Raw genomic sequence first — 13109 nt, 5'->3', positions numbered from 1 at the left:
AAACAGGTGGTTGCAGTCAAAATAGTCAGTGGGCAGCAGTGACCCTGGTACCCTTCTCTTCCTCATAAATTGTATTGTAATAGTATTTATATAGCGCTTACTGCCCCGACGACGCGTCAAAGCGATTTTCGGCAGCTAGCACGCTACTGCAGAACCCAAGAGGAATAAGGGGGGGATTAATATAGGGAAATATGAGAACTGTTTTAGTATTATTATGAGTTGATTTGAGCAGAGGATATGTGAGGTTGTTAGTTGGATTGACTAGAGTGATTGAGGGACCGAGGACATAAGAATCCAGAAGTTTTAATTGGGAGTGAGCTAGATGTGGAAGAGGAGGGAAGAGCTCAGGCAGGGTTATTTTGGAGATGAAAGTAGTAGAATGGGTTTGGGAAGTGGGGACGCAGGATAGATTAATAGAGACATGACATATGGTGATGGGTAGACAAAGTAAAGCTTACCAGAGAGTAAATTTATATTATTTTTATTTATATATAAATATGTATATATTTATATATACACACATTTTTTAATCATTTTTATTTAATTTATTATTATTTTTTTAACTTGAATGTACTTCTTTATAATTTGAATTTTATTTATAGATTTTATTTTTATTTTATTTTTCTCTCGTACAGTAGGACTAGAGTAATATATAAATAGATATGTAAATACACAGTAAGGGAATATATGTTCAAGGAATATAATAATGGGTATAATAATATGAGAAGTAGAATTGTATAAACACAGACTTTCAAGATTTGTAATATTTGAAGTTAATTAATAAGTGTACTTTTCTAACATACATTTATCTTTCCTCAATTTTTGAGCAGTGAAATGCTTATGATAATATAACATTTGATCAGTGTGATATAAAAACGAGAGCAGGGATTCATAAGTATCTAATATAACAACTTATCTAGAAGCTATGCAATGACCTACGAACATGTTAAGCATAGAATAACATACACACACACATATATATGTATACACACACACACACATATATATATGTATACATTCATAAACATATACATATTTAACCGTGTTAAACAGTTTTAAAGAGTATGTGTGTAATTTATTGTTATGACATAGTAGTGATACATATTTCCTAAAGAACTATACATATCTAGAATATACACATAATCAGATTAAAAATATTTATCAACACGGGCATATGCAGCCCGTTGCTGTTTGAATATGGTGGTTATGAAGGAAATAGTAGTCTTCTGAAGACAAGATAATTATCCGTGGATCTTATATTTGGGGGTAATGAATTTCATAGTTTGGCTGCTTGAACGGAGAAGGATGTACCACCTATTGTCTTTTTCTGGTATGGTGGTGTTCTAAGGGGGGGGTGCCATGTAATAGTAGCCTGTTCTATAAATGGCTTTACATGTAATAGTAGCCTATTATATAAATGATATATAATAGTAAATGTTTATGCATCCCATGTGCCCTTGTTCTCACATCTCCTCCCTGACGATTATGTGTCCTGTGTGCTCTTGTACCTTCCCCATCCATGTCACTATAGATTATGTGGCTTGTGAAGTCTTCCATTCTCATCTTACTCACTGGTGTTTATCTGGCTCCTGTGCCAACTTAACCCCAATCAAGATCATTCATGACTGTATGTTTCTTCTGCCCCTGCAGCCAATGAGAAGCATATTCCTCCTGTACTGGTCCTGTGTACTACACAAAATGCAAGGGGACTGCCTATAAGAGTAAACCACTTTTTCAAAGACCACAAAGCAATCTATTGCAAGGGGGTGGGAGGTTAAATCTTACATAGTATTTGCTTCAATGCTGGTAGGCAGTTAAAATGGCAATACTGGAACTTTACAACACCTTTTTTTAAATCTGTTCTTCTCTTTTTATTGGGTGTAGATTTTATTGTTAAATTATACAGAAAAGTCTGTTAAAAAGATACATGTTTCCGAGGTCCATTCTGGAAAACTGAAATGATTTAAGGGAAGGCATCTGGTGAGGATCCCTTGCTTGAGAACAAATGGACCTTCAGAAATCTTCATCTATGTCTAGGTATTTGAGATGTACCTTAAAGTGTGGAGAGCTCTCACACTGAACTGTCTGTATCTAGTCTTTGTTGAGAAAGGCCCCATGATAAGGCTCCTTTGAAAGTTGAGTCTCAGGAGTTACAAGAGCTAGCCCAGAGGCTGCTAAGGGAAGCTTAGTGGTTGCTATGTTGTCCCTTGGTAATGCCCTAAATGACACTGCGCAATATAACTGCATTCGAAGTTTAAATCTATGTTTCTGGAATTGAAAGCTTTCAAGCCAAAAATAGATTTATCTCAATCATGTATATGGCCTGGCTAGCTCTTCAAGAGACTGTGGGTTGTACTTTTCATAATAAGCAATTACTATTATCAAAAATAAATGTCGTCAAATAAAATGATGTGTTCTTTTAGTTGGAAATCTCTGCCTACCAGCTCTCACCGACAACGCAGCCCAACCAACACAATGACTTGCTGCACTCAGAACAAAGCGCCATAAAGAAAGAATCAAAGAAAACAATAGAACAAGCACAGTAGCGCATGGCGTGTCTTGCATGTACGCACCTGGATTACTTTGTGGAGGTTAGGAGAAACTTCACAAGGCAGACTGGGCTCCAGCAGAGACAATGAGAACTCAGCATTGCCAGAGTTATTAGCTGTCTGGTCCCTTGTAGATATTAGCGGAGACGAGAACTGAAATTCCTGCTCACTGAAATCTTCCAGCTCAACACTAAACAAATATAATACATTAATTGAATAATTGACAAGAAAGCCCTTCGTATAATCAAATTATAATCAAATGCTAAAATGAAGGAGATTGTATCCACAATTACCAGCTTCACTTTAAAAGCCACTGGGTGGGGTTATGTATGCAACCACGCATAAATAAAAAAGTATTACAGATTACACACCTTAAGTCAGTGAAAACACTGTAGATCAAACCCAGTATCTAATAAGAAGGCCAACAGAGCTCTCACTACAGCTAGGAGGTACAGAAAGAAATAAGTTACTTACCTAAAACTAAGTCCAAGCTCTCTGTGGTATGTGCGTGTTAGTGCTCTACGCTTCTACCCCAACCTCTCAATGAGCACTTCATGGTCACAGTTAAATAAACATGACTTTAGTTTTAACCAGTAACTAGAAAAACATGTATGTACACCAATTATAGTGGTGATATATTCGGGACCGGGACAAACGGGAAATGTGTAAAATGCAAACCATAAATAAAAAGTACACCTCCATTAACTCCTGTAACAAAATCAGTTCAAGGAATACTATGCTTATGATCTGACTTAAAAACCACTGAAACAACACAACACAACCATAACACCCCCATCTAAAGCACCAGCTAGTTCATGCATTCCTAAATGTCAGGCCCAGATTACCCATTCTTTCCACTGGGCATTTCCCTGGTTGGCAGAAGCCTTTGGAGGCTGGTTTTTAGGGCCAAGGACTGGTGCTTGCACCTCTGTCTCTTTCTCCAGCTTCCCAGGAAAGGGGCGTGGGGCGCTTCAGGAGACAGAGAGGGGCTAGAGAGATAGGTTTTCTACAATGTGCATCAAAACATCCAGAATGCAGATCACTGGAAAAGTGCAGCAAAGGTCCTCCTACAGGTGAAAGTGTAAGCTCCATGGTCCTTTCAGAAGCAAGGCTTTGGCTGTGACTTAACAGCCCCGCGGCACTTCAGGACTGAGGTGGCAAAGTCAGATCGGGCGCACAGATCTCCAGATCTCTAGTGCCATGGTAGCCAATCAACTTTTCGCCACTCACTTCTTCAAGGCATCAGAGTTACTCTTCAGCAAACTCTGGTTCAGTGCTGGGCTAGCCACTTGGACAGGTCAGCAAGGTACCCTGGGATGGGCACAACAGGTTTGCAGGATTCTTTTTCTTGACAGCCGGGACCCCCTGGGCATGAGTCAGTTGTTGCTGCGTTCATGCTGATCATGGGCACACAGCAGGTGCCACAAGACAGGTTCAACCTCTTCCTCAGTAAGGTAGGCTGACTGTGCACACCTGGGCAAGGGACACGGCTGCAACATCAGGGATGATGGCAGACACCACTTAGGCATGGTTTAGAAGTGCTGCGGTTCTTCTGATGAGTTCAGTGACAAGCCTCAGGGTACAGCATGCCAGCTACACAATCACGAGTTTCTGGTGGATGGACCACAGCACAGGGTGAACCACTTCTGTCAATACCAAGTCAACTTCTCCTGTTGGGTAGGCTTGCTCCTTTCACTCTTGCTCAGGCAGGCGGCCTAAGGCAGTTCTTCTGCCAGATCAGACCTTAGGTTATGTTCTCTCACCTCTGAGAAGATGGCTGTCAGGCAGACACCTGCTCCAGTTGCACAGCAGTCTTTGGGGTACCTCTGTGGGCCCTCCTGGTCAAAGAGAACTTGTAACTGGAACAGCAATTGGGTCCACAGTTCCCACCCTCATAAAGGCCAAATCAAATCTGATGGGATGTCCGTCACCTTTTTCCCCATTTTGGTGCCTGGGTTTCCTCCCTCCAGTCTCACGGAAGTCAGCAATACAATTTCGCTGTCTGGGAAAGTAACCTCACCTACACCTTGCACACCCAACGGAATGGAACGCATAGGCCTGTGTTACTCTGGCTTACTCATGCAATCAAGCAGTGTGTACTACGCTTTTCACACACACAACACACATTCATTCTTAAGATCTAGGTGATAGTATCTTGGTTCAGGGTTAGCAGCATAATGTTAAGCTAAGTAGCCAGCAGGCTGCCACTCTTGCGACACCGCTAAAAAGGCCTGGTCACACAAGGATTATTTCAAAACACGTTATGCTGCCACCACCGTGCTACACGCCCGATCCCATGACAGGGACAGTACTGTTTTTCTCACTACTGAGAGCTCGCTAGGTAAGTCCCTCCAGGTCCAGGGCCAGTCTCATGTCTAAGGAAGGCCTAGGTCTTTGCACGCACTATGTAAGAGCAAGGCTTGGGCCAAAAATCCAAAAACCAAGACAGCAGACACTTGCAGTTGGACACACAGGGCAGGAAACATGACTGTACACCATGCCAGGGACATTCCAGTGCCAACAAGAGGGTTCTCTTTTAAAACCAGAGGGACTAGGACTATGTACCAATCTGAGATAAAACGACAACTGATGAGACAGACACTTTTAAGACCAAAGTACTTATTTCAGCTGGCATATCTTTTGTGTAAGCCTCAGTGGCATAGCTTAAGAGGGGGTGTTTGGGGTGTTAGGATCCCCCCCCCCAACGAATAAATGTATTTGCTGACGTATAGTTGGGTAAAGGTGCTTTCAGCTGGGTTTGGTGAGGTGTCCGTCGAATTTCAGCTGGGATTTTTGCATGCACACACTTACAAAAACAAACACACTCTCTCATGTCGGTTTTGAAAGCCCAAGAAAATGTTGATTATTTTACAAAATATTGTGTTTTTTTCTCACTTAGTATTCCTACCAATCTGCATACCTATCTCTTCCCACTGTCTCAAAATTCCCTCTCATGCACTCTGCTTGTTGTATGTATTTAAACATCATATGCCCGCATGATTGTTGGCACCACCCGATCAAGCTATGCCCCTGGTAAGCCTCTTACAAGTCATACTATGATGTGTGGTCTGATGGGACAACACAAGCATTATTCATACAAGGCTTAAACCCATGGCAAAACCTGAGACCATCATTTGTTCAAAAATCTCAAGCAGGTTAGCTCAATAATTAAAAAAGGGTAAAGCCAGACAGAGCAACAAAACGGAGAAAGGTTCAACAATAAAAAAACAAAAACTCAAAGATAGAGGCAACTCACCAACAAGTACAATAAAATGTACATAGAAAGGCCAGCAAGCATCAAATACACCCTAACTTCCTAGACATTTTACTGTGATGAGTAAAAAAAACGAAAAATTAAGATGGTTCTTCACTGCTTTTCTTTTCAGAACCTTCAACATCAGAGGATCAAGACCAAATACAAATCCTGAGATGATGCAGACAGGCTCAATACAAATTTGGGATTTTGTTTCAGCCAAATATGTCCCAAGGCTCATTTAACATTAGTTGATAAAATACTGATATTTGGATTTACAAAACATTAAACAATGGAACATATTCTTCACTTAGACAACAGAGGCTTAAATGGTTCTGCTCAAAGTTAAGTACAGCCCACACCTGAACACAAGTTTAGAAACCACCTCCCCCACTACAGACCAGAGAGGTCTATGAGTAGCCACAGTTACATAGAAGCACATGTTCGCAATTCTAGAATTCCTTCAGTGTCTCCTTGAGTTCACAACTAAACTTTTTGATCGCTAGGAAACACTGTAATGCCTTAAAACATTTTATAACTAAACTGTCTACTAAAGACCTAATCAAACAATCCTATCATCAAACTGAGAACTAAGTACCTATGGTCCTATAGCTGAACTAAGAGGCTAGGGCCTAATCAAAGAAGCCGACAACAAAACCGAGAACTAAGGACATAATCAGGCAAGCAAACAAAGAAAAAAAAACTAGGAGCCGAGTTAACAAAGCCAGCAACTGAGCTGAGGAGAACTAGTAAAAAACAAATGGTCAAGCCAAACCAAGCCCCATAGAAACTAAAATAGTATGAAAGTAGGCCCTCAGGATTATATTTGTACTGAACAAAGCATTTGTATCCAATTTGCAGTGAAAAATAGGACTGGCGAGCCATACTTCAACCAAACAACCTTCACAATGTTTTCCTTCCTCCACCTCGACTGGCAATTGTATAACCCACTCTTTTTATTACCAACCACCCTACACAAGATGTTAGTACAGCTGCTGCATACATCAGAAACCAACCTTATGCCAATAAATATTCCTTAACCTCAGTGAATTATCGGGGATTTAATATATGTAAACAAATGTATCCCCACCTCCATGCTTAACATGTAAATAAATTGCTTTTAAGAGCCTGCCACAGAAAGCATCCCACATAAATAAATCCAATCAAAACAGAGAAGTGGCTTCTTATTTAATCGAGACTTAAACAAAACAACAGTTTAACTTTTAAGAAACTACAAAACACATTACCGTTTTTGGATATGACAACAGTAACTGATTGATAAATAATTTGAAGATTCCAAAGTTTCACAGCTTAGTTAGACATTGTTTGTTCATCAGATGAACCGAGCCAATTAATACGTTTCAGAGGCACATCAAAAAAATCAATGCCAACACGTAAAGGCTAACTGAGGGACCAGGGAGGAGGCGCGGCTCAAGACGGTTGTGTTTACTTTTCTGGAGCCACATGAGCATGCAGGTTCTACAAACTACACAATTATTTGTAAGAAGCTGACAATGTCAGTATGCAAATAGAGGGATAGCCCTTGTAAACCATCAGACATAGAGATCAGACAAGTTCTATTCATCGCATGCTGAATTACAAGAAGAACAACATTGTGCTTACATTGTCTGAAATTCTGAAGTTTGTTTCTAAAAACGTTTGCAAACATGTTTCCGAAACACCCCACACGTTATTTGGTGTTAACAAGACAATCACTAAGTAGGCCATCTTTGACAACTTAGGGTACACCACATATCCATCTCCTTTTTTTAAACAAATTCATTGATTTTTGGGTCTAAACAAAGGAAGTGTAGAGAGTGCCATGAATAATGGCAAACACAACTTCTCCTTCTGACTACAGACATGTCATCAGGTTTTCCACACATAATCTTAACATATTTACCAACAAACTGCAAAATTCAAAAACTGTATTAATAGCTCTCCCAGGTTCTAGTGTCCGGCCTTCAAAAAAAAATGTAGAAGTAAAAGGTACAACAGTTGGAGATAGTACAGAAGAAAGCTAAGAGCCCTTTCATGTGAAGTAACAGAGCACTCAATTGAGTTCCCTCAGCAGATCTTTCCACAGCATATCAACCAAAACGGTGTGAACTCTTCATCGTCGAGAAGGCCCAACAGCAATAAGGATGGTAATGCAGTTCACTAATACCTACTAGAGACATGAAATGTGACATGCCACTACCCCCGAAAGTCCACACCCCCACCTATCCCCTCAAAAACATATGTTTTTAAGGCGGAGTCCCCCCCTTCAAATATGTTCCACACAGCATTTAGCATCTAGCTCCGGACACAAACATGAACTGTGTTCAGATTTTACATTCCTTTATTTTCTTAAAAAGGCAAGACAATCTTTTCAGGCTGAGCCCATATCAACACATACATCTAACTTCTACCTTATCAAGCTCAGTCCCCTCCTCTTGTTTCCAGGGTCATTGCTATTCACTTTCTTGCCTGCAACAAGACAAGATCTATGAATTTGCTGCTAGGTTTCTTATGCTTGGGGTGACCATATAAGCAGGCTCCTGAGTCCTCACCTCTAAGCGGTTTCGGGTAAGGAATGAGTAGTTTGAATCAAATTTCCTTAAAGCTCAGCAGTCTCAGCCCACATGATAAACTCCCACCTCCATGACCTTCACAAAAGGCAGGATGAGCTTGGCTCGGATAAATAGTGCTTACCATCTTCGGAGTGACGTGAGCTCAGTGTATGATCATAAAGGAGTATAAAACAAGCATTTCTGAAAACATTGCCCATAACTCAATATCTGACTACAGTCTACTTCATCTGTTTCCCTACCAATGTTAATCATCTCCTAATGGACTCAATAATTGCAGACCTTTATCTGTAGAAGGTTCCCTCAGCCCCCAAAACATCTCAGTGCCCTAGTTAGTGACCATACAATAAAAACTGTCCTCTGGGGAAAAATATTTCTAAATATATTCTTGGCAGGGTCAAATACTACTAGTGTCGTGGAAGTCTCCCATTGTCCTGATACCTTTCTCCATCAACATTGCAGTTGCCTTGACTGTCCCCCTCCTTGAGAGTACCAAGCAATACCTAAGCATTTTCACCAAATGTGGTAAGCAGTTTGTTGATCATCTAAAGTTAATAAAAAGATGCATCAGTTTTCCTCCCAAAGGTATCTCTACTCGTGTCAAGCAATCGAACTGCCCACTGAAGCTGCGCAGCTGGATAATAAAATTCAAAGTGCGGAATCCCGAGACGACTATCAGCAGATGGCAGTCTCAGTTTACCTAGTGCCTGCAGATATTCCATATTAAGAAAAATATCTTCATCTTGGAACAGTCAGTTTAGCAACAGTATGGGCAAATTAACAAAGTAATATATTTGACATTGGAGCACCACTATCTTTACCAGCAGGATCTCTAGAATGCAACGCTGCCTCTCAGGCCTCCTCAAAGGCCCTGGCCTAGTCACTGTTATAAGCTTTCTGCTTTCCTAGAAAAGCAATGTATCCCATCTTCAATTCCAGACAGAGATGGAGCCACCAAACCAGTCTTTTCTATACATGGGTGGAATACCTGGATTCAGACAGAAGGATCCCCCTCGTCCGGGAGGCTGAATCATCGCTAGGCTCCTGGCTCATGCTGCGGATGCTGTCAGGTAGGCCTGTGCCCAGGAGGTCACAGTTGATCAGGTCATTGTTCTCACGGAAGCACCGGATGTGCCCACAGAGTGTCTGCAGGAAGCTGGTGATGTTGATCTCCTGCAGCTGCTCCTCACAATAGTCCATCGCCGTGAGCAGGTCCTGATAAGAAATGCTGCAGTTCTGCTGCAGACTCTTATATAATCCTAGGAAGGGTGGCAGAGGAAGGGGCAGCACACGAGTGGCAATGGAAGGGGCGAGGTGCAGTCATAGCAAGAGGTGCATGGTAGACGTTAGAGGAATAGAGTGGTGGGCAAATATCATAAGTAGATTGACATTGAGGCATACACAGAGATCACAAGGGGAGGAGAAATATGTGTGCAAAGATCACAAGGGGGAAGATGTTTGTGCAAAGTTCACAAGTGGAGTACAAAAGAGGTGTGTACAGAAAACAGAAGGGTCAGAAAAGTTTGGTATGGAAAATAAATCACAAGAGGGGAAGGGACCATGTGCACAGAATATAAGCAAAGGGAAAATAATGTATGCAAAAATCACAAAGGAAGCAAAAATGATGTGTATATGAAAATAACAATGGGAGGAGGAAAAAGTGTGTGTGTGGAAAATCCAAAATGACAGGAAAAAAAAAAATCAGCATGAACAGATATCCCAAGGTCAAAAGAGGTGTGTACACAGCCCACAAGAGGAGAAAGGGAGGCACATGCAGAGAATAAAAAGAAAGAAATGGGGGAATATTAAGGGGCCCAAGGGGAGTGGAAAGGCAAGGGAGTTTAGGGGTAAGCGGAAGGAGGCAGACAAGAAATGAAGCAGGGCAAAGTGAAGAGAGATCCAAGGATTAAATGGGATCAAATGAGAGCAATAGAGAAAGAAAGAACATTAAACCATTAAAGAGTGACATAAGAGAGATACGAGAGAGAAGACAGGGCAAAGCATTAAACAAGAAAGAAAAGAAGTACATTACAAAAAAGCATTGCAATAAAAGAACACTGAGAATCAAAAACAAAAAATACAAAAAACATTTAAGTAATCCCTGATCTCCAATGGCAAACAACATTTTCTCTAAAGCAACTTAAGCATTTCCCATTTCTAGGAACAATCTCCTGATCCCTCTACACTTACAGGAGCTATTGTGAGACAGGAGAGCACTTTAATGTCTCACATCCCCTTCTGAAGTTATCACTGTCACCAAACAACATGAACTGATACAACCTCTACCGAGCCCACCACTAGAGGCACAATCAATTGCCTTCCCAGTGTTGGACATTGCTCCAGAACCCTCTTCATCATATTGAAATATCAGCCTTCCACCTGCAGAGGACCATGAGGACTTCTCTTCCAATCCGAAGATAAGACAGGTTTGTGGTAGCAATGATGCTTCAGCTGTTTCATGTGCTGATCTCAAACTACATTTCCCAGACATTCAAAACAAGTGCTTAGCTCCACCTTCGCTGCCTAACAGTGATGAGTGGTGGAAGCAGGGTAGCTATGAAAGGCATGTGCTGCTCTGTATTCACTACTCATATGTTTGATCATTAGTGATCATTTACAAAAATCTTTGTTTTATCTTGGAAAGTGGGGCTATAACAGATTTTCCCTAAGGTACGAGTAGCTCAATGATGGAAAAATCAGCCATTTGTGCACATCAGCCAAAGCTGGAATTAAGGACATACATTCAGGACTTTTGTGCAGGGACAAACCAGAAGAGAGCATGGCAAATATGGCCCACCTCCTAACAAAATTTAAGAATAGTCTATTTCATACGACTCTTGATGATCCAACCACTCTTTGAAGCAGCTGCAGATGTTCGGTCCTCTTAACGTATTTTTCGGAGTCATTACTCAAGAAGATCGGGCATGTCTGCTCACACAACGATGGCTGGGGCTCAAGCATTAGAAGTGGCAAGGGCAGATTGTGATCCATTCAGAAAGACATAGGTTATCGTCATTGCAAGATTGCAAATCACACATTCGTTTTCAAGGTGCTAATCCATTAAAGGTTAAGGAATTACAGGCACTGCCTTTTACATTTGGTTTCTCCTCGTCACAAAACAAAATAAGCACTGTCTTTAACTACTCCAGGTGTGATAGTATATTCATCTTCCCAGCTGTTTTAGCCCCATAGCTGCACAGACCCTTTCTTTGTGAACATTTGGCCAAGAAGTTGGTGGGAGGTTATGGTGAAATCCGCTGAGGAGAGGTTCAATTGGTTTTTGATTTTAAGAACATGGACAAAGTCTGCAAAAAACCTGCAACAATATCCATTACTACTAAGAGACCACTTACTATGTGACACATTGAATCAGTCCTCGGTGGTCACTAAAGAGCAACTAGCATGGTAGTACTTGCAAGTCCATATATAAATTTGGAGAATGACACACATGATGCAAACTTTTATTAGCTAAAAGACATGACATACCACGTAGCACATTGAGGTATAGCTTGTATCGGTAAGGTGCATGGTTGCCCTCTTCTGGGGAAGAAGTGTCACTGCTATAGGAGCAGGGTTGTAAACCAAACAAAGCTTTGGTGCTGGGTTCCTCGAGTGCAGAATGCGGTATGGTTTAATGTTATGTGTTCTGTTGCTGTGAGAGCTGTGGACATTAGGGGAAAAGGGCATGTTGCCTGGGCAGCAGTGTTTGACTTACAATATTGCTCTGTTGCCATCTGTCGGCAGAGAGTGTGTGGAGTGGTTCGTGCAGATGTTGTGTCGGCTCTCTGGGAAATAGCTGTGTGAGGCAAGGTATGTGATGTTGACGTAGCAATGCTTTTCCCAATTACAAGCCTTTAGTACTGCGTTTTCCACATGAAAAAGCTGGACTGCTATGCTTTTCTACCGGATAATGTTGAAACATGGATGGTGGCAGGCTAGTTCTTGGATATGGTAATGAACAAGTTACTCACCAGTGGTAGCGCTCTTTTTGGTAGATACTCCAATGGCAGATTCCTCACTAGAATACCCAGGCCCAGACTGGATACAGAAGATTCAAACAGCATTGCTTCTTCGTGCATGTAGGTGGTGCAATGCGACTTCACATTGACTTTGTTCTGCACAGGAATTGATGATGGAGGAGCATATAAGCACCACCCCTCCGCATCGATGTCTGTTTTTTTTCTGGACTCTGCAGTACCCTCTGAAGCGGAGCTCAACGATAATCAAAGGTATTGGTATGCAGATGTCAAGCTTGGGACCTTTATATATGGGAAAAAGAGACCATGCCATGGAAAGAGAAGATGGAAGGATGCTGAGGAATCTGCAGTTAGAACGAGCAACCGCCAGAAAAAGCACTAGAGATGGTAAGCAGCTTGTTTGTATGGTGGATATTTGTATGGTGGATACTTCAAACTGAAGATTCCTCATCTTTAGGGGCCAATGCAGTACCTCCCAAAACTCTGGGTCTGCAAAATGGGCTGAGATCTAAAAGTTCTGCATGAATGAAGGGGTGAACTCTTCTTGTCGGACCTGGATATCAAGGAAATGGTGCCTTGTAACCTTGTGCATTGATGCCCATGTCGCAGCCTGACAGCTATCAAAAACAGGCACTCTGTGTGCCAAAGCAGTCTTGGCCCTGGTGGAATGGGCCCTCAAGGCCTTCTGGTGGCTCCTTCTTGGCCCATAGTAGCAGATCCTAATGCCGAAGACTATCGATCTTGTGCTGTTTTGCCTTAA

At 41.6% G+C, this 13109-nt stretch overlaps 1 protein-coding gene across 1 annotated transcript in view; it reads right to left on the bottom strand.

Annotated features, from left to right (window-relative positions):
* Window positions 1-13109, bottom strand: part of SZT2 (SZT2 subunit of KICSTOR complex) — a 606663-nt gene that overhangs the window by 371363 nt on the left and 222191 nt on the right. The window contains exons 29-30 of the mRNA XM_069227802.1: window positions 9361-9631; window positions 2574-2739 (exon numbers count right to left, since the gene is read on the bottom strand). Coding sequence (XP_069083903.1) covers window positions 2574-2739; window positions 9361-9631 — 437 coding nt within the window. The remainder of the gene's footprint in view (window positions 1-2573; window positions 2740-9360; window positions 9632-13109) is intronic.

This window comes from Pleurodeles waltl, chromosome 4_1 (assembly GCF_031143425.1).
Source record: "Pleurodeles waltl isolate 20211129_DDA chromosome 4_1, aPleWal1.hap1.20221129, whole genome shotgun sequence".
NCBI lineage: Eukaryota > Metazoa > Chordata > Amphibia > Caudata > Salamandridae > Pleurodeles > Pleurodeles waltl.
Note: the sequence above shows the minus strand (reverse complement) of the source record. Positions and strands in the feature narration are given on the sequence as shown.